The sequence below is a fragment of the Oncorhynchus keta genome, chromosome 25 (genome assembly GCF_023373465.1).
Source record: "Oncorhynchus keta strain PuntledgeMale-10-30-2019 chromosome 25, Oket_V2, whole genome shotgun sequence".
Lineage (NCBI taxonomy): Eukaryota > Metazoa > Chordata > Actinopteri > Salmoniformes > Salmonidae > Oncorhynchus > Oncorhynchus keta.
Genome location: NC_068445.1, coordinates 34,146,257 through 34,167,685, shown reverse-complemented (window position 1 = coordinate 34,167,685; position 21,429 = coordinate 34,146,257). Strand labels below are relative to the sequence as shown.

Sequence of the window (21,429 nt, the reverse complement as noted above, 5' to 3'; positions counted from 1 at the left end):
CAACACATTAATATGATTGAGGGCTAAGGACTGAATAAAGGCAGATTTCAAAATGGGTTAAACCTGCCACAGCTAAGCTTATATAGACTGGGCCTTGCTTGCTTCCTTTGCCCTACCTACGTTAACATGAGTCAGAAATATAAACTATTAGTTGTTATACACTGATTACAGATGCATTGTGTTAGGTGATTGAATGCAGCTGATTTGTGTGCTGAGGGCTAACCCCACAGAAAGCAGAGAGACTGTACTGGTGAGAACCTCAAACACATTAAGGGTGCTTGACGATGATTGGACAGCATGGTTTTTAGATGAGATTATTTTGCTGATTATCCAGGCCAAGGTCACAATGGGGACAACTGTAGCTGTCTGAGGGGAGAGACAGAGGGAGACAGAGCACCTTGAACTACTTCAAATCAAGCACTTATTTTGCCTCCAAATAAATGTTGACTCCTGTATGTATCACACATGAATAAAAAAGTGCAAATGTCTAACCAGAATCTACCCAAATAGTTAGAGATAAACTGTAATAGTGTTTGCTACTAAGATTATCAGATAGTTAACAAGGAAGGTCCTTGTTCTGTGTCTATGTGTTGCAGAGCTGAACCACACAGCACCACACAGCAAGGATATACCTCCCACCCAAACAGACTTTCCAGAAGGCAAGCTGTGCAAAATGGCCGCTCCAGAGCTGCAGGACACTCATCCGTATTTTCGGAGGTGAGTGTTGTTATCTCTCTATAGAGATGAATGAGAAAACATAATAGTTCAACTTTATTTTACAGTCGGAAATAAAATGTAATATCTAAATGGAGATGGCCAATAAGATAACCACATGGTAATGTATTTATTTATTACCAATATGCAATGATTACGTCATTATTATTTATCACTTACTGTGTACTTGATTAACGTACACACAGATTTATTTGGATAGTCCATCTGAAGATTCTCTACAGACTATCTACAGACTATCAGTAACATTTCAACTAACTATCTACATTTTTACATTTTAGTAGATGCTGTTATCCAGAGCAACTGAGTGCATACATTTTAAATTGAACCCATAACCCTGGCGTTACAAGCGCTAAGCTCTACCAATTGAGCTACAATGTCATGTCCTGACCTTAGAGTCGCCCGTCAGTCAGGAGCTGCCAGAGCCGCCCGTCAGTCATGAGCTGCCAGAGCCGCCCTTCACTCCGGCGCTGCCAGAGCCGCCCTTCACTCCGGAGCTGCCAGAGCCGCCCTTCACTCCGGCGCTGCCAGAGTCGCCCTTCACTCCGGAGCTGCCAGAATTGCCCTTCACTCCGGCGCTGCCAGTCGCCCTTAACTCCGGCGGTGCTGCCAGAGTCACCCTTCACAGTCCCCAGTCCGGGGTCGGGGCGAGGGTCGCCGCTCCAAAGGTACCACCGACGTAGGCCCAGACTAAGGTGGAGTGGGGTCCACATGGGGGGTACTGTCACGTCCTGACCTTAGTTCCTTTTTTATATCTCTGTTTTACTTTGAGTCAGGGCGTGAGTTGGGGTGGGCATTCTATGTTTTGTGGTCTAGGTTTTGTATTTCTATGTGTTTGACCTGGTATGGTTCCCAATCAGAGGCAGCTGGCAATCGTTGTCTCTGATTGAGAACCATACTTAGGCAGCCTGTTTTCCCACTATGGGTTGAGGGTAGTTATTTTCTGGTCAGTGTTTTGTTGCACCTTACAGAACTGTTTGTTTGTCGGTGTGTTGTTTTTTTGTTCAGTATTCATCTTGATTAAAGTTATTATGAATACGTACCACTCTGCACCTTGGTCCTCTTCACCTTCTTCCACCTATGACAACCGTTACATACACAGGACTGAGCTACTAATCCTAGCTCTAACCCTAACCTTAACCCTTATCCTAACCATAAACTTAATCCTTACCCTAACCCTAAACCTATCCCTAACATTAGCAAGCAGTTGATTATCAACACATAGTTTGTTGATAGTATAGAAATCCGGACTATCCGAATAAAGTCTGACCAAAAGTTGGAATAACCAGATTTTCTCCTGTCATTCTAACCCCTCTCCAGGTTTCCAAAGGCAAGCTAGTGCGATTGCCAGGTGTCAGTTCCCCCACTGAACTGGGGGACGCCATGGACTTTGAGAACGATTCTCACGGCTGGGGCTTCGACATTGTATACAGTATTTCTACTCTGTCAACTGGGTCATCGACTTCATCTTCTACTTTCTCTGCTACTTCTTCTTCCCTGCCTTCTGAAGACGGCTGAGAGAGTGAACCAGAGAGTGAAGGACAGTGCCTGTTGCACATCAACCACCTTGAATCTGAGCAGAGATGGTCAGCATTTTGAAACTACTTAACCATAAACTTGATTGTTTAAAATCTGGACATTTTATGTAAGCATGTCTTACCTTGTTTCAAAGTAGCCTAGCCTAGCCAAAATACCACCATAGAAATGTTGATGGAATTATTTTTATTTATAAACACTTAATATGGTGTTACAGATGTATTTTTATTTATAAACACTTAATATGGTGTTACAGATTTTTTTTGGACAAGTCCCTTTAAGCTTTCAGACAACTAAAACTTCCGTCCTACTTGTCCTGGGGACAAGTGGCAAAAAGAAGTGATGTCAAGCCTTGGAGCATGACCAGAAAGTCCCCAAACAGTATAGGCCATATAATACGCCACATTATCATCCGTTTACAGCCGGGTTCTTTCAACGGTAGAAGCAGGGAATCACTGATTCATTCACCCAACATTGTGATGTTGTCAAGATATAATTTGTTATGAAGAAGAATGGCCTTGCACATTGACCGAGACTATCTCTTTTAAAAGGAAGTCAGGGGTGGTTTTAACACAAAAACACAGTGGTGAGTTTTCTTCAATTCATTTCCTTTTTACTATAATGTTGTCATGAGCACATGTACACTATTGCTCCTCCTTCTCCGTTCAAATCCTTATACATTGCCACAATATATGCCACAAAATGATCATTCAAAATAAATACCTTTTCTGTAATATATTAGTTGTCAATATTCAACTGTATTGACAAGGGGAAAAATGTGGTATAATTTTGAGTCATGTCAAAAAATGGTATTTACAACTTCAAGGACTGCTTGCTGCTGGATTGCTTCAACAGTACTACAAGTAATGGATTACTTCAACAGTACTACAAGTAATGGATTGCTTCAACAGTACTACAAGTAGTGGATTACCTCAACAGTTATACAAGTAATGGATTACTTCAACAGTACTACAAGTAATGGATTACTTCAACAGTACTACAAGTAATTGATTACTTCAACAGTACTACAAGTAATGGATTGCTTCAACAGTACTACAAATAACGGATTACTTCAACAGTACTACAAGTAATGGATTGCTTCAACAGTACTACAAGTAATGGATTACTTCAACAGTAATACAAGTAATGGATTACTTCAACAGTACTACAAGTAATGGATTACTTCAACAGTACTACAAGTAATTGATTACTTCAACAGTACTACAAGTAATGGATTGCTTCAACAGTACTACAAATAACGGATTACTTCAACAGTACTACAAGTAATGGATTGCTTCAACAGTACTACAAGTAATGGATTACTTCAACAGTAATACAAGTAATGGATTACTTCAACAGTAATACAAGTAATGGATTACTTCATCTCATGTTGCTGTCTGAGCGATCATTGACAGTCCGCCTGTTTATAAGGCTGATAAAAAGCAAGAGGCAGATGAGAGATGTGAAACTTGATGTAATTTCCCCTGGCTTACACTGTGACTATGGAGGCTGAGTTGCTCTGTGAAATTATCTGATGAGGAACAGCCCTACCCACTGTTAGCCTTCTGTTTCTGATTGGCCCTCAGGGTAGACATGGAATATCCTGCCCTCCACTCCGGGTACCACAGCCACTCCCACCTCCTCTCCCTCCAGATTCTCACTCTTGGTACTTTCAATGGCTGCAGAAACATCATCAATACACACTCCAGGTTAGCTGTCATTCACAGATGTGATCAGCACAACAATGGAAAGCAGGACATATTGAATAAGAAATTCCTTATCTGAATGAATTAACAAATGAATGAGGCAGCTGTGCTCACCAGACACAGAGGGGCTGCTGGACACCTTGATGAGGCCCATCCTGTGGCCAGACATGCACCTCTTCGTGCCTCTGACGATCTGGCCAGACTCAAAGTGGTTGATGAGGATGGTCGACAGGATCTGAGCATTCTCTATGTCGTGCCTATGAGGACAGCTTCTGAACATAGTGTAGCCATCTTTGCCCTGTGCACAAAACAAGAGATTATATAAAGGAGGATATTGTCAATGTTTATTTCGCTCTGATGCCAACATGGCTGCTTGCTATACTGCTGTGAGGAGACAGTTTAACCTGTCCACTTAAAAACACTGCATCCTCCGCTGCTAACTAATGGATGATTTTATTTGTTGTTTATAATGTAGGGAAAATGTACAACACTATTCCAGTAGCTGTGGCTGAGTGTGCTAATATGAAGCTGAAGACTATACCCTACCTTAGTTAAGAATTCTTTCATGGCCACCGCATATTTTCTGTCTCTATCTAGACTCTTGCCTTGAACCTTCACTGTCTTAGCGATGACTCTGTGTCCAGGTTTTCCATTGGGATTAAAGCCAAACTGAATCCCTGAGACCTGGGGAAATCTGGAAACATACATATTGTGTCAAAAACGATTGTGATTGCTTTTCCTGTGAGAATAAAGCAGTAACTACAATAAAACCAGTTCACTCATAATGTGGTTTTGGTGCCTTTTCAGTGTGTTCCAGTGCGCTACCTTCCATCTAAATCAGGGTAGATGCTGACCCCGTTCTCCAGGCCTTCGTAGAGCTGCTGCCCAGTGGCCTCCACCACCAGCACTGGGTCCTTTAGTGGCAGGATCTGCAGCAGGTCATGCATGGTCAGGGGACCAGCCGGGTGCAAGCGATCAGATCGCAGAGTACCTATACAGGAACAGAATCATGATTCAACAGACAGACCTGGGTGCCAAACTTTTTCAGAATTGAACAACTCTGCACAATTTTTTTTTAAATTCTGAAATCAAATATGCAGGCAATATTTAATAAATAAACCTAAACTATGCTTATGACTGGAACAAAAAATGAATGGAAGGTGTAATAACCTGAGTTTAAAATCGCCGCTTCCGCATGAGTGGCCTCCAGCATGGCGTTGGTGATCAGATTACCCAGGTTGCACTCTGCTCGTCTCACGGTGGCGCAGCGTCCATCCAAGGTCACGTCTGTGTGGCACAGGACCTCTCCAAGCATATGCTGAGACAGAGTGACATAAATTCATAAAACATCATCTTAGTGGCATCTGGGCTGGCTACTAACACAAACACACACTAGGCTGTGTGGCTGATCAAGCTGTAAGATAATACTCACCTGCATATTATCAGTGTATCCTTTCACAATCTGTTTGATTTCCGCATCTTCCTCAAGGTCTCTCATTGTAGCTCTCTTTTCACAGGTGTACTTGAACGTTCCATCCTGGTCCTTCACAACGTCAATCTTTGACAGGTACCTGAACTCTGAGCCACTCTTTACGATCAGAATCCCATTGACCTCCAGAACCCCGTACTCATGGTCATGTCCTCCCAGGATGAGATCCACACCGTTGGACTCGGATGCTAGCCTGATGTCATTACGCCACCTCATGTGTGTGACTGCGATGACCAGGTCAGCCCCTTTGTCCCTCAGCTCAGCAGAAAGGTGATCAGCTGTCTCCACATAGTCTGTGTAGTGGATGTTGTTCTTGTCCACAGTGCCCAGGGTATCCAACCAGTCCTCCTCTACCAGGCCCATGACACCGATCTTTAGGCTGTTCCACTCCAGGATGCTGCTGACCATGCCATGGCCCAGCGTTTCATGGGTGAACCTTTGAGAGAACAATTTGAATTTGTTTGTTCACATTGAAATAATACACTAGAAGCAAAACAACATAGAACAAAAGTAGCGTTGCTTCGCATTGTCCTGCAAACCAATAGTCCTTCAGGTACAACAGAAGATGCATTGAAAATTGAGAAGTACAGTGCTCAGAACTGTGTTAACCCACCGTCATATAGTATTGCAAGGTGAAACTGACCTGTCGTACACATTGCTGAGGAACCATGGGAAGGTCATATTTTTTGTCTGCTCTTCCAAGTGGTCCACACCGAAATCAAACTCATGATTTCCTTAGAAGAGGACAATGAAAATACATAAAGTTGTGTGTGTGTGTGTGTGTGTGTGTGTGTGTGTGTGTGTGTGTGTGTGTGTGTGTGTGTGTGTGTGTGTGTGTGTGTGTGTGTGTGTGTGTGTGTGTGTGTGTGTGTGTGTGTGTGTGTGTGTGTGTGTGTGTGTGTGAGAGAGAGAGAGAGAGAGAGAGAGAGAGAGAGAGAGAGAGAGAGAGAGAGAGAGAGAGAGAGAGAAAGAGAAAGAGAAGGTCATAAAAGAGAGAGTTCTCTATGTGTTTTGCACTTGTATAAATGGATGTTCTCTGGATCATTTGTGTGTATACAATGAAATAGTAATGCATGGTTGGAGAGACACACTTACCATACACCGCACAATGGACTCCTAATTTATTTAGAACATCTACCATGTGCTTTCCCTTGGTGACTGTGCTTAGCAAAGAAGGGCTCAAACAGTCACCACTGAAAACTACTAAAGGATTCAGCGACTGGAATACTTTTAGAGCAGTGGCAAACCTGGGGTGGAGAAAACCATAGCCAACATTTCATTTTGTGAAATTCTAATGTATCCTATACAAGACCAGTTAGATTGCCCAAAGCTAGATAAAGTGAAGTTTCAACAAGGCTGGATCAAGGCAACTGATGTTAAAGTTAATGTTAAGCCTACATTTCCTTTCGAGACTCGCTAACTAACGTTAGCTTGCTAGGATTAGCTAAACTTTACCTTGCAGCACCGCCAACGGGTTCTTCTGGTCTTGCTTCTATTTCGTACACATCATTGAAGTGTAAAATAGTGAGAACTACTTCTGGTTTGTTACAAGTCACATTTGTTTCCAAACTTAAAAGATATTCATCCATGTTTTATTAGGCTACTTTTAGTGATTGTTGCAGAACTTGCTCTTTCTCCTTTTTGCTCAGATGACACAGTTAAGCGAACTCGAACGTGTCTCCTTGGAGATAAACGGTCGCGCACCCTGAAGAGGAGAGCACGAACGCAATAAACAAATAACCTCGGGCATTTCTACCATTTGGTTAATTACTGCAGTGGGCTAAATCAGGGTCACATAGAGTCATTATTGGTAGTCTTAAACAAATCTACTTCGAAACAAAAGTATACACCTCACACACATGGTTATTGACTTAAAAAAGAAGACACTGTACCATGTCAGATATAGAGTTAAAAAGTATTACATTTTGAGATTGCATCCCAATATTACATTTCAAATACATCACAGGTGACTGAAATATAACAAAACTCTTTGACATAGAAACACCAGATTTTCGAAGTAATGCTTTTTTTAAATGAATTATGAAATTATGAAATATATGAATAACATTCCACCCATGAGGCCAAAGAGGCGCTTTTGGTCATTGACTGCAGGAAAGGGCTAAAGCAGGCCTAGGTAATCCAATATCGCACAATTGCAAATGTTTAGGCTATTGCGAGTCTTGGTTAAATTTGTTTAATTATATGTTACATAAGAAATTAGAACCGACTAATTATCCTACGAAAAACTGCGCGTGGGATTTCAGCAACTGGACAGCTCCACGTCCAAGCGGTATTGTAGCACTGTGGACACTGCAATTGTATCTAATACCTTTGACGAATTTTTGCAAATATAATGAATTGTTTCATAGTGTAACCATTTCCCATGGTAGTGCTAGACTAGGCAATGCCTAGGCTATTTAATGAGAATACATTTAATGAGAATTTTACCCGAGTCTAGGCTCTGGTTTGCTGGGTCCTATTAGTATTCCTGTCCTATGGGTGTGCAGTGTTGCCAGCCACGTCAGGCCTGTAGCAACTGCTTGTCTCCTGCCTCACCAAGGCAAGGTTAGATACACTCGGCTGAAGACACTCGAAGAAAAAGACCTTGGGAACAAATTCAGCATCTTGGCAACCAGAAATTGCTTTCCTCTCTGTTTCTAGTAGGCCTAGTGATTAAGCAAGTGTTATCATTGCCTGAAGTTACATAGCTTTCTTTATTTGGACGTTTCGCAACATTTTTGATTTTCCAAAAGGGAATGTTTGCATAGCTACATTGCCGAAGACCCTCCTCAAGCCGTATTCTCCGTGTTTAATGGAAACGCACAATTATAAGAAATGGTTGCATTTTGCGAATACCAGTGATTGCTTTCTACGGACCATCACAGCTGCGGTGCGCGAGGAAGGACGCCTCAGCTTGTTGGACCCCGGGTCGCGTGTGTGTATAGGCTACGGTTACCGTATACCATCAGTTGGACTGCTGGAGTGAAGGTGACTCGCGCCCCCTTTGCAGTCGAGGCAATGCGGAGAGGAGTCGCAGGCGCTCATCCGGTACTTCTGCGCTCTGACGGCAGCCTGTAAAAATATATTATTCTTCTTAGACGGTAGAGAGAGAGAGAGAGAGCGAGAGAGAGAGAGAGAGAGAGAGAGAGAGAGAGAGAGAGAGAGAGAGAGAGAGAGAGAGAGAGAGAGAGAGAGAGAGAGCAGTAATACACCACAGATAAACTATCTATCCTATCCGTTTTAGGATATATCCTACTGGAGAGGTTTCGACACCACAAACGATAGATAGACCAGGATATCGGCCAATAGGTGGTGGTGGAGTTTAGGGGGACGTAGATTAACAACGTTCTGTATTAGAGCTGTTTTATTAGTGGATGTGTATGCATGAGTTCTGCACCGAATGGGCGCAAGAACCGCCCCAGATCTGCCGGGAACATCTTCCAGATCGGCAAGGCTCCCTACCGAGACCCGGAGAGGAGGGAGAGCACGGAGAGCACCCGCAAAGCCCAGCGCGCCGTGGCGGACTGCAGAATGGTGGGTATGGAACTTGTGACATGTAGCCCACAGTGCGTATTTCCTCTACAGGAAATGATGCAGCTAGTCGTGTATTCATTCACCCTTTCTTTCTTTAACTCATTTCATGAATTTGCACTGATGTTGGCTGTTTAAACGGTAACAAACTGAACCCCCCTCTCCACTTTTCTATGTATTGTGTAGGGGAAATTATATACATTTGCGTTGCTGTTGTTGCAGAGAAGACAATTTGACCTGCTCATGTTTTTATACCCCTTCTTTATCACTGAGTGCGATTTGCATTTTGGAGCATCAAGTGATGAAAGCCTGTCTGACGGTGATTTGGTGTGATCTCCAGTATCGCCCACATTACAAAGTTGTCTAACGGGCTCTGTTTGATGGACGAAGACGGCCACTGATTTGACAGGTGCTGGCAGAAACGTCCATAATACATTCTCTCCCCTCACATACATCAGTAAACGTCACTAAGTCTCATCACGGGAAGAACAGCAGAACGTGTCTGAGTCTCGAGCGTTGTCCCATCCTAAGGATCCTATGCTCTAATTCGATGCACATAGCCGAATTTATCATACGGGGTTGTCGTCTATGACTAATTGATTCGTTTTAAAATAGACATTCTATGTGTCATTTCATATCCTATGCATATCGTAATGTTTTTAGGTATCAATATTGATTAGACTATATTTTGTATCTTGGAGGTTAGAAAAGCCTAATACCCCTGTCCAGGGATCAATGTTTTTTTGGAAATGGCAGTCAATTTATTCAAGCTCTAGTATAGAGAAACGATCGACTGAAAGATGGTTGATGTCCATAAGCAGGATGGTGCTGAATGGCTAGGGTAACCTAGTTTTTGAACTTGTAGTGCCGAAATATTAATTGTGGCACCAATGAAAAAAACTAAAGCTGCTAAATTGACAGCCTACCTGGGAATATAAGATGACAATTTATCTGATAACCTACGTTGTTCTGGCACCTGCTGTCACAAGGTGGCCTATATTGCAAGTGTGTCTGCTTATGAAATTCTAACAATTCCCCATCAGAAAGGCACATATGTTTGCAATAGCCCGCATTAGTTAACCTATATGGAAGAACATTGCAAGGTCTCGCTGGGGCTCGCGACAGAGGAAATTCTAGGTCCAGATCATTTTGGTATCCTTTTTATTTCTCAGATTGTGCAGGAGTTTAACACGCTTGTGGCGCTGTATCGTGAGCTGGTCATCTCCATTGGCGAGATCTCTGTCGACTGCCCGTCGTTACGGGCCGAGATGCACAAGACCCGAACTAAAGGCTGCGAGATGGCGAGAGCCGCAAACCAGAGCCTGACAGTCATTTCAGGGTAAGTAGCGGTCGCTGTCCTTGGGGCTGAAAGACAGCGTTGGGGCAATTTCACAGACATGGGCCACAGGCTTCTATAAAGACCTCTTTTTGGAAATGTAACTTAGGTTTCAGTCTAGAGTGGCCTGTTTGAGCACTGAAATCTTGGTCTGTACAGGGTTGTAATTTGCATGTATTTTTCTGTCTTATGAAGGATGAAGGATATAACAGAGAAACGTAGAGTAATAGGAGAGAGAGAGAGAGAGACAGAGAGAGAGAGAGAGAGAGAGAGAGAGAGAGAGAGAGAGAGAGAGAGAGAGAGAGAGAGAGAGAGAGAGAGAGAGAGAGAGAGAGAGAGAGAGAGAGAGACTGGTGAGAGCATTTGAGATCATGCACTTCTACAGTTTAGTGGGCTATCCTAGTCTCTGAGTGTGATACTGACCTGCTATACTTAAACCTGCTGCTTGGGAGTTGGACATTTGGCTACAGTATTGCAGAAGAGTTCCACTGAGCTTGGAGTTGATTCAGACAGTAATGGAGTTGGTCTGTGGATTTTGGGGCAGTGCCAGACCAAGGACATTTTTGAGAGAAAGCAGTATTACCTCTTTGGAGAATTTAGCTTTAATTTAACTTTGTAAACCTGCTGCTAACAACATGACTTGTTAACATTACAGGTTATCGACCAGCTTTTCAGATATTTTCAGTACCCGTTATATAGTTTCTACTTCTCTTATACATAGATCTCTGTGGAAGGTTTCTAGTCTTCCTACAGATGTAAGATCTTAATTTGATTTTGATCACTCTATCGCAGGGGAACTACGACAAAGTGATCAAATAAACTTGTAGTGTATTTGAGGTTTAAGGCTTCTGAAGTTTGTAATTTCCACTTTGATTTTCCCATACGGAAAATGTACTGAATGAACCCCTACATTTTTTTTCATTAATTATAATCCACATAATAACTCTTTTACTTTTGCTGCAGGATTATATTCCTGCTACAGCAAACTGGCTCAATTTATATGTTAACGCGCATGAACTAGCTCTAAATAAAGCATTGCCTCTTCAGTTCCCCATCATTTTGTTACGATATGATAATATTGTGTCGTTAAATGTGGACGTTTGTACTCGCCCTTGCTATAACCTATCCATTTAATAATGAATCCTCTTGCAGTGTCTTTTAAGAGATCTCAGAATGTGTATCTTTCATTGCGTGTCACACGCATGACAGGGCATGTGCATCTTGGCTGGGGTAGTGAGCCACACCTGTGACAGCCTGGGCCCCTCTCAGAGCTTAGAGACACATGGAGACACTCAGAGACACTCTGATAAGATGGCTGTGTTAGCATGAATCATACAGCATGACTGGACCCCTCCTCATAAAACTTTACCTTTTTATAATCCCCCTCCCCCCAAACTAAAACCCTAGTCTCACCATTGTCTGTCTGTTTGTCTGTCTGTCTGTCTGAGTGATGCCTGACCTCTCCAATATGCCAGAGGAAATCCGATAAGCAGAAGGATGGTATTGATGACAGCAGTACTTTAGCCAGCTAGCAGCACTCTGACAGGAAACACAAAGCTGATTGAGAGAGCAAATGTGCTTTTTGTGAGAAATGTAAGAAGCATTAAATGCATGAAAAATCCAATTAACACACAAAAACATTATCTCGGCATTTACAGATGAGTCTGGGTACCAGTTTGTTTGCGCCATCATGCTACTCCTTGCCACTCCTTTTCATGCAGAGTGGCAAGGAGTGGCATGATGGCACAAACAGATCTGGGACCATGCTAGTTACAGAGAGGAGTAGAAGGCTTTTGGAACAAAATCAGGTCAAGTCTCATGTGAAAAAGACTTAAAGGTCCAATGCAGCTTTTTTTAATCTCAATATCAAATCAATTCAGTACGTTACCGTAATCGTTTTACATTAAAATGGTCAAAAATAAACAAAAATAGCTTTTTAGCCAAAAAATCTTGTCTGAACCAAGAGTTTTGCTAGGACTGTCTGGGAGTGGTCTAAGTGGGGTGAGGGAGGATACCAAAGCGGGGGAGGGGTCTAATAGGGAGAGATTATTGACAAAGAGGTTTGGAACTCTTTTTGTTGTTGGTCTATTACAATTTATACTGCCTGGAGATGTTACCAGGCAAGCCAAAACTTCACCCATGCAACACCTGCTGATTATAATGTCCTGAGTAGATTGTATTTTAAACCAGAAACTATTAATGAAATAACACTGATCAACATTTTCCACACTTTTACAATGTTAGTTTCATCAGCTGTTGTACAATATGAAACAAAACACAGGAAAAACATAATTACGACTGTGATGGGCCTTTGAAGCCTAAAAAGCAAGAAAAAGAACTACGTCCCCACATTTCCCAAGCTTAATCCAAGCTATTTTGAATCTTCATGTACAAAATGGACTGATGCTATGTGTGAAGAGGTGGAAATACTCTCTCTGTTCCCTCAGGTCTGTCGTTTTGGCTGAACCTTAGGAACTCAACATGGCTTCCCAGACGTTGTTGAACTGTCACCTTATCTCAATTGAAAAAATGTCATATAGTTTTTAATTATGTAGGACTTTTATGTAATCCTTGTGATAAAGGAACATTGTAGATGTAAAGCAAAGTTTTGTGCAAGCAGACAGAGTATTATGCCTTATCATGGGTAATCCCGATGTTGACTGGCATTTTTGTGTTGCCCTCACAGGCCTGAGGACGGAGAGATTCACCCAGAGATCTGCAGGCTCTTCATCCAGCTGCAGTGCTGTCTGGAGATGTACATCACAGAGATGCTAAAGTCTGTCTGTCTGCTGGGATCCCTGCAGCTCCACAGGAAAGGTAGGGAATGCCTGACATAAAATGACATAGCAACGTTATAACCTGAAATCACTATTATAGCCAGAAACATGAAGCCTAACGGGATCCTAACTGAGCTATTTTGAGCTACAATTCACTGTTTATTGTGTAAAACATGTAATGACTATTACACTACTATTATTAATAGTGTGTGTGTGTGTGTGTGTGTGTGTGTTTGTGTGTGTGTGTGTGTGTGTGTGTGTGTGTGTGTGTGTGTGTGTGTGTGTGTGTGTGTGTGTGTGTGTGTGTGTGTGTGTGTGTGTGTGTGTGTGTGTGTGTGTGTGTGTGTGTGTGTGTGTGTGTGTGTGTTCCAGGGAAGGATTGCTGTGGGCCTCCCAGGATTGACGGTAAGGTGGATGAGAGCTCAGACATCCCCATTCTAGAAGACACCTCCTCCCCCATGGACTGTCATCAGCTCTGCTGGCTGGTCACCACAGACATAGACAATACTGAGAGGTGGGCCCACTGTGTGTGTGTGTTATTATTATAATTCTGTGTGCATTAGCAAAACACACATGAACACAACGTGAATATGATTTCATAGGGACATGAGAGAGATGAAGAACCTTCTCAGTAAACTCAGGGAGGCGATGCCTTTACCACTGAAGAACCAAGGTAGGGCCTCCACAGGGGCGCTCACATGGTTTCTATGCTTGGATCTTATGCGAGTTAGATACACAGTTAAAATTACTTTGAGATTAGTTTGGACATGTAATGGGCGTATCTCTGTTTGTACCCAGATGACAGCAGCTTGCTGAACCTAACTCCCTACCCACTGGTCCGACAGAGGAAGAGACGGTTCTTTGGGCTCTGTTGCCTGGTAACCAGCTAAGGGGCCTGCCCTCCTGGGTTGAAGGCAGGAACGGTAATGCTTAAGTTGAAGTGTTGTTCATGGCACATCCATAAAGTGTCCTATGCACATCATAATTCAAGTGTCAAAAGACAAGCTATAAAAGCTTTGTCAACTGGAATGACATACAGTATTTGCATGTCACGACCAATATATTTATTTGCATTATGACATGGTGTCATAAGATATTGACAGTTATCATAACAGTGCCCCATAAAGGAAAGAGCATAGAATTAAATATTTTGTAATGTGTCATGGGCAACACTGCACGTAAAGTGCTACTGCGGCAACAAAGACACCATTAACCACAATCCTTCACCACTTGTGTCTCCCACCACTATATTACTGCCATTTCCAATATCCAATACAATCCAATTCTCTCTTTGTTGAAAAGGCTACCCCATTTTATAATTTTATTTTGTAATACAAAGATAAATTGTAATTGCAATGTAATGAAACCAATAGTCAAAACATATATTTTATATTTCTTTTCATATTCATATTTCTTTTCATTTGGTACAGAAGTCCAACCTTTTTGTTTGGTACAGAAGTCCAACCTTTTCGTTTGGTACAGAAGTCCAACCTTTTCGTTTGGTACAGAAGTCCAACCTTTTTGTTTGGTACAGAAGTCCAACCTTTTCGTTTGGTACAGAAGTCCAACCTTTTTGTTTGGTACAGAAGTCCAACCTTTTCGTTTGGTACAGAAGTCCAACCTTTTCGTTTGGTACACAACCTTTTCGTTTGGTACAGAAGTCCAACCTTTTCGTTTGGTACAGAAGTCCAACCTTTTTGTTTGGTACAAAAGTCCAACCTTTTCGTTTGTCAAAGGTTTTCGGAAGAGAGAGACCATTTGAAACAATGTCAACATTTAGTTTCTTCCATAAAGCTGAATTGATGAATTAATGAATTGTGTGTAGGACACAATTTGATCCTTAAGTTTGTTTCAAAAACAATGTTAGCAAGTACGACACTTGCCATGTGTGGCAATACTTTTCCAATGTGACCGGTCATTGAAGTTAAACACTTGCAGTAAACAGATATGCTATTTTAGGGCTCTATTCAATCTGTATCCCTGAAGCGTTAAAGATTGCACAGTTTAAATGTAAAGGTAATTTCCGATTGAGTTGACATACGCAGCGTTTACTGTGAATGCAGTCTCCGCTAACATTGCCTTTGATTTTTCAATCACGCTTTAAAGCTGAACTTCCGTGATACGCACTGAATAAAGCCCTTCATTTGATCACTCTGTGGTCACAGATAATTTTCCTGCTCCGCAGGAAATGAAAACTTGTAGTGTATTTACATTTTTAAAAGTATTCTAAAGTTTGTAATTTCCAGTTTAAAATGTCAGACTTGACTTAACCTAATGTAAAATGTATCAACCCCTACAAAAAAATGTCCATTCATTATAATCCACATAATAATTCACATGACCTGTTGCTGCAGGATTATTTTCCTGCTGTGAAAAACTAGTCAAATTAAGATAGCAGATCTGTATATGTACATTACTAGATAAAAGGCATAGAGCTGTTTTTCCAGAGCAGAGAAAGTCTGTGCACTACGTCTGTTGTGAGTTTCGTTCTCTGTTTTCCATTTCTAGCTGACCCTGTACTTCCTGTACTGTACTTCCTGTATTGACCTTGATTTAGTCTTCCATGAACCAAACACCTGTACCTGACTTTTCCTTTCCATCTTCAAGGAGGAATATACTATACAATACTAACAAAATTATTAACTTCTTTGCACATACAATATCTATCTATAAATGAAGACATTAGACATACTCTATGTATGTATATACACATACTCTCCAATCGATGAGCTCTGGAAAATCTTCGAAGTTGAGATAGATTGGTGAAGTCTTGGTTGGCATAAGCAGGTGACGTTTCCCTTTGTAATGCACAATCTGTGCGGGTAGTGGGGACTCAGCATAGGTCTTGCTTATTAGAAATAGTGATATATGTGTAGGGCATGGAGAAGGTACAGTACTGTAGTCAAAGCTAAAATAAAAAGCTGTATGTCATTTTACATTGTTAATAAACTTTTTTATTTAAACCGACTGATGTGGGTTTTTTTGGTCTCTGTCTTAATTCTCTATAGGCCCTACTCAGACTTGAGATAATTGGATTTAACATGGATTTAAGTAATAAAAATGTCCTAAATCTGAATCGGCCCTAGACAAATATTTTTTGGGAGACAGAATTCTACAAATCAGTAGTATAGTAGTATTCTTAAATGATACTACAATGATCAACTGGCTCAAATCAATTGATAGGATTGCTTAATTTCTATAAGTTTTCATACACATTTGAGCCAATTTTCAGTCTAGTTCCATGTCTCAATGAGATTATTAACATCGTGATATTGTTTCCCTGTTGCCGAGAGCATTGTCCCATGATGCACCAATTCCCCCAAACGGTCCCAAAGCCCAAGTTCCTGTGAGTTAGTGTTCTATCCACTGGGTGGAGACAGACTCATACAGCTAAGTATCAGCAAGATCATTCTCATCCATATTCAAAGGCTCAGTTTAGATTTAGCCAGCAGATGTGAAGATGCAATGCAATGTTATGTTAACATCTATAGATGATCCATTTGAATAACAATTCAATGGATGTTATGAGAAAGAGTGCAAGTGGAGAGATGATGCAACTCACACACACACACACACACACACGCATAGACACGTGCACGCATCCACACACACACAAACACACACGCATCCACACACACACTCATCCACACACACACACACGCATGCACACACACACGCACATATCCATACACACACGCATACACACATGCACACATCCACACACACACACACATCCAGACACACACACGCGCAACCACACAGGCATCCACACACACACGCATCCACACACACAGAAATGTACACAGACACACACATATCCACACACACACACGCATCCACACACACAGAAATGTACACAGACACGCACATATCCACACACACATACATCCACCCATACGCACAAATCCACACACACACGCACACGCATCCATACACACAAACATGTATGCACACAGGCCTCCACACACACACACACACACACACACACACACACACACACACACACACACACACACACACACACACACACACACACACACACACACACACACACACACACACACACACACACACACACCTATCCATACACACACGCATGCACACACACACACGCACACATCCACACACACGCATCCACACAAACACACACACACACACACACACACACACACTTATCCACACACACACACGCATACACACACACACACACACATCCACACACACGCATGCACACACACGCGCACACACACGCACGCATCCACACACACACTCATCCTTACACACGCATCCACACACACACATGCACACATCCACACATACACGCAAGCACCCACACACGCACACACACACAAAATTCTGAGTGAGAGAAAGTGCTGCCCGAGGTCATCACAGCCAAGCCCCCTGAGAAGGACCATCTGGCTTGGTGAATTACAGGACAAAAATACACTGTATTTGGAGAAAAAACATGGAACATCCAGTTCAAATGATGCACTGGCAAACCTATTGGGAATACCCTAGTTTAGCTACTACATCAATTAAAAGACTATTGTCATCTATTATTATGCATTTACAAACCTGCACCCAATGACTTCAGTATTAATAACTTTTGTATCCAATCCTTTAGTATGCAGTTCCTCCATTTTGCCATGCCAGTCTTGCAGTATAGAGCCATTTTATGTTTATAAGAAAACATCATGTTCACATTGCATTGTAATAAATCCTGCGATGACATCTGTAATGGGTGCGTGTTGGTGGCAGGGAAGTCAGGTGCAGGAGAATCAAACTTCGTATAAACGGAGTTGTTTAATCAGTGCTTCACAAAACTACAAAACCAAAATACAAAATAATAAAAAGTGGGTACAAAACCCGTCGCGCACCAACACATAATATACAAACATACAATCAAACATGACATGAGGGGAAACAGAGGGTTAAGTACACAACATGTAATTGATGGGATTGGAACCAGGTGTGAAGGAAGACAAGACAAAACCAAAGGAAAATGAAAAATGGATCAGTGATGGCTAGAAGGTCGGTGACGTCGACCGCCGAACACCGCCCGAACAAGGAGAGGGACCGACTTCGGCGACAGTCGTGACAACATCTGCAATGTTGTGGACGATAACCATCTGATTACATTTATGCTAATTTACATGAGCTGCATCTGAAGTTAGACGGGATTGTATTTATTTCGATGTTAACAAACCACTTTCTGATTCAAATCAAATCAATTTATGTGAAGGCATTCACCCCCTTGGCATTTTCCCTATTTTGTTGCCTTACAACCTGGAATTAAAATAGATTTTGGTGTACAGGAATCTTTAAGTCATACCACAGATCCTCAATTAGATTGAGTTCTGGGTTATGATTAGACCATTCCAAGACATTTAAATGTTTCCCCTTAAACCACTCGGGTGTTGCTTTAGCAGTATGCTTAGGGTCATTGTCCTGCTGGAAGGCGAACCTTTGTCCCAGTCTCAAATCTCTGGAAGACTGAAACAGGTTTCCCTCAAGAATTTCCCTGTATTTAGCTCCATCATTCCTTCAATTCTGACCAGTTTCTCAGTCCCTGCTGATGTAAAACATCTCCACAGCATGATGCTTCCACCATGCTTTACTGTGGGGATGTTATTCTCGGGGTGATGAGAGGTGTTGGGTTTGTGCCTGACATTGCGTTTTCCTTGATGGTCCTAAATCTCAATTTTTAGTCTCATCTGACCAGGCTACCTTCTTCCATATGTTTGGGGAGTCTCCTACATGCTTTTTGGCAAACACCAAACATGTTTGCTTATTTTTCTCTTGAAGCATTGACTTTTTTCTTGCCACTCTTCTGTAAAGCCTAGCTGTGTGGAGTGTACGGCTTAAAGTGGTCCTATGGACAGACTCCAATCTCCGCTGTGCAGCTTTGCAGCTCCTTCAGGGTAATCTTTGGTCTCTTTGTTGCCTCTCTGATTAAAGACCTCCTTGCCTGGTCCTTGAGTTTTGGTGGGTGGACCTCTCTTGGCAGGTTTGTTGTGGTGCCATATTCTTTCCATTTATTAATAATGGATTGAATGGTGCTCCGTGGGATGTTCAAAGTTTGGGATATTTTCTATAACCCAACCCTGATCTGTACTTCCCCACAACGTTGTCGCTGACCTGTTTGGAGAGGTCTTCATAGTGCTGTTTGCTTGGTGGTGCCCCTCGCTTAGTGGTGTTGCAGACTCTGGGGCCTTTCACAACAGGTGTATATATACTGAGTGTATATATCATATAACAGGTGTATATATCATGTGACAGATCATGTGACACTTAGACAGGTGGAGGAGGTGAATACATATGCACACACCACTTTTGTATAAGGGGGTTGTATAAGTTTTAGAAACAAGTCATTTTTAAAATTTCACTTCACCAATTTGGGCTATTTTGTGAATGTCCATTACATGAATTCCAAATAAAAATCCATTTAAATGACAGGTTGTAATGCAACAACATAGGAAAAACAACTAGGGGGATGAATACTTTTGCAAGGCACTGTAGGTAGGGCTGAAGTGACTGTGCATAGATAACAAACATCGAGTAACAGCATTGTAAAGAAAAAAGGGGGGTGGTCAATGCCAATAGTCCAGGTGGTCATTTGATTAGTTGTTCAGCATTCTTATGGACTGGCAGTTTAAGCTGTTAAGAAGCCTTTTGGACCTAGACTTGGTGCTCCGGTACCACTTGCCGTGAGTTAGCAGAGAGAACAGTCTATGACTTGCATCGCTGGAGTCTTTGATACTTTTTTGGACCTTCCTCTGACACTGCCTAGTATAGAGGTCCTGGATGGCAGGAAGCTTGGTCCCAGTGATGTACTGGGCCATACGCACTACCCTCTGTAGCGCCTTATGATCTGATTCCAGGCAGTTGCCATACCAGGTAGTACTACAATCAGTCAGGATGCTCTCAGTGGTGCAGCTTCAGAACCTTTTGAGGATCTGGGGACTTTTCCTGAAGGAGAATAGGTGTTGTCATGCCGTCTTCACAATTGTCTTGGTGTGTTTGGACCATGATCGTTTGTTAGTGATGTGGACACCAAGGAAGCTTGAAGCTCTCGACCCGCTCCACTACAGCCCCGTCAGTGTGAATGGGGGCGTGTTTATCCCTCCTTTTCCTATTGTTCATGATCAGCTCTGTCTTGCTCGCTTTATAGGGAGAGGTTGTTATCCTGGCACCACACTTCCAGGTCTCTGACCACCTCCCTATATGCTGTCTCATTGTTGTCGGTCATCAGGCCTACCACTGTTGTGCCATCAGCAAACTTAATGACAGTGTTGGAGTCATGTTTGGCCACGCAGTCGTTGGTGAACAGGGAGTACAGGAGGAGACTAAGCACGCACCGCTGAGGGGCCACCGTGTTGAGGATCAGCGTGGCAAATGTGTTGTTGCCTACCCTTACCAGGTGGTCAGGAAGTCAGGGATCCAGTTGCAGAGGGAGTTGTTAAGTCCAAGGGTCCTTAGCTTAGTAACTGTGCACATAACTTTTCATGATTTAAAAGTAATTACCGATTGAGCAGACATATGCAGTGTTTACCATGAATGCAGTCTCTGTGAAAGCAGAAACATTGCTTTTAAAAATCAATCCCGCTATAACGCTGATCTCCTGAGCTATAGTTGAATTGAGCCCTTTATCTCTTTGAAAATAACATGATAGTTGGATAGTTGTGGACAGGCTATGTGCACAATGCACACTGCCCACAAAATGAGATGGAAACTGAGCTGCACTTCCTAACCTCCTGCCCAATGTATGACCACATTAGAGACACATATTTCCTTCAGATTACACAGATCCACAAAGAATTTGAAAACAAACCCAATTTTGATAAACTCCCATATCTACTGGGTGAAATTCCATAGTGTGCCATCACAGCAACAAGATTTGTGACCTGTTGCCTCAAGAAAAGGGCAACCAGTGAAGAACAAACCACAAATACAAATGTAAATACAACCCATATTCATGCTTATTTATTTTCCCTTGTGTACTTTAACCATTTGTACATTGTTACAACACTGTATATAATATACATAATATGACATTTGTAATGTCTTTATTGTTTTGAAACTTCTGTATGTGTACTGTTCATTTTTATTGTTTATTTCACTTTTGTATATTATCTACCTCACTTGCTTTGGCAATGTTAACACATGTTTCCCATGCCAATAAAGCCCCTTGAATTGAATTGGATTTAATTGAATAGTTGAATTACTGAGTGTGACGACCCTCCCACTCTGTCTGCCGTATTCTCGTATTCTAAACACCTGGGCCAGGTGTGTCCCAGGATAAATACACCACTTCCCCATTCA

The 21,429-nt window shown here is 42.1% G+C and overlaps 2 protein-coding genes across 3 annotated transcripts; one reads left to right on the top strand and one right to left on the bottom strand.

Annotated features, from left to right (window-relative positions):
* Window positions 1–2,443: 2,443 nt before the first annotated feature.
* Window positions 2,444–6,400, bottom strand: LOC118357954 (trifunctional nucleotide phosphoesterase protein YfkN-like). The gene is made up of 7 exons (XM_035735259.2): window positions 6,107–6,400; window positions 5,407–5,899; window positions 5,145–5,292; window positions 4,800–4,965; window positions 4,521–4,668; window positions 4,089–4,272; window positions 2,444–3,947 (listed from the first exon to the last, which is right to left on the bottom strand). The coding sequence occupies exons 1-7, from the start codon at window positions 6,142–6,144 to the stop codon at window positions 3,826–3,828; spliced, it is 1,299 nt and encodes a 432-aa protein (XP_035591152.1). The 5' UTR covers window positions 6,145–6,400; the 3' UTR covers window positions 2,444–3,825.
* A 1,635-nt stretch (window positions 6,401–8,035) lies between these two features.
* LOC118381425 (regulator of G-protein signaling 7-binding protein A-like) lies at window positions 8,036–16,074 on the top strand. 2 transcript variants are annotated; one of them, XM_052479139.1, is made up of 6 exons: window positions 8,036–8,997; window positions 10,167–10,333; window positions 13,017–13,147; window positions 13,480–13,621; window positions 13,710–13,780; window positions 13,906–16,074. In XM_052479139.1, exons 1-6 carry the CDS (start codon window positions 8,848–8,850, stop codon window positions 13,995–13,997), a joined length of 753 nt encoding a protein of 250 aa, XP_052335099.1. In that variant the 5' UTR covers window positions 8,036–8,847; the 3' UTR covers window positions 13,998–16,074. The 2 variants fall into 2 exon arrangements, with proteins under 2 accessions (XP_052335099.1, XP_052335100.1); XM_052479140.1 differs by lacking the exon at window positions 8,036–8,997 and adding an exon at window positions 9,011–9,403.
* The last annotated feature ends 5,355 nt before the right edge of the window (window positions 16,075–21,429 follow it).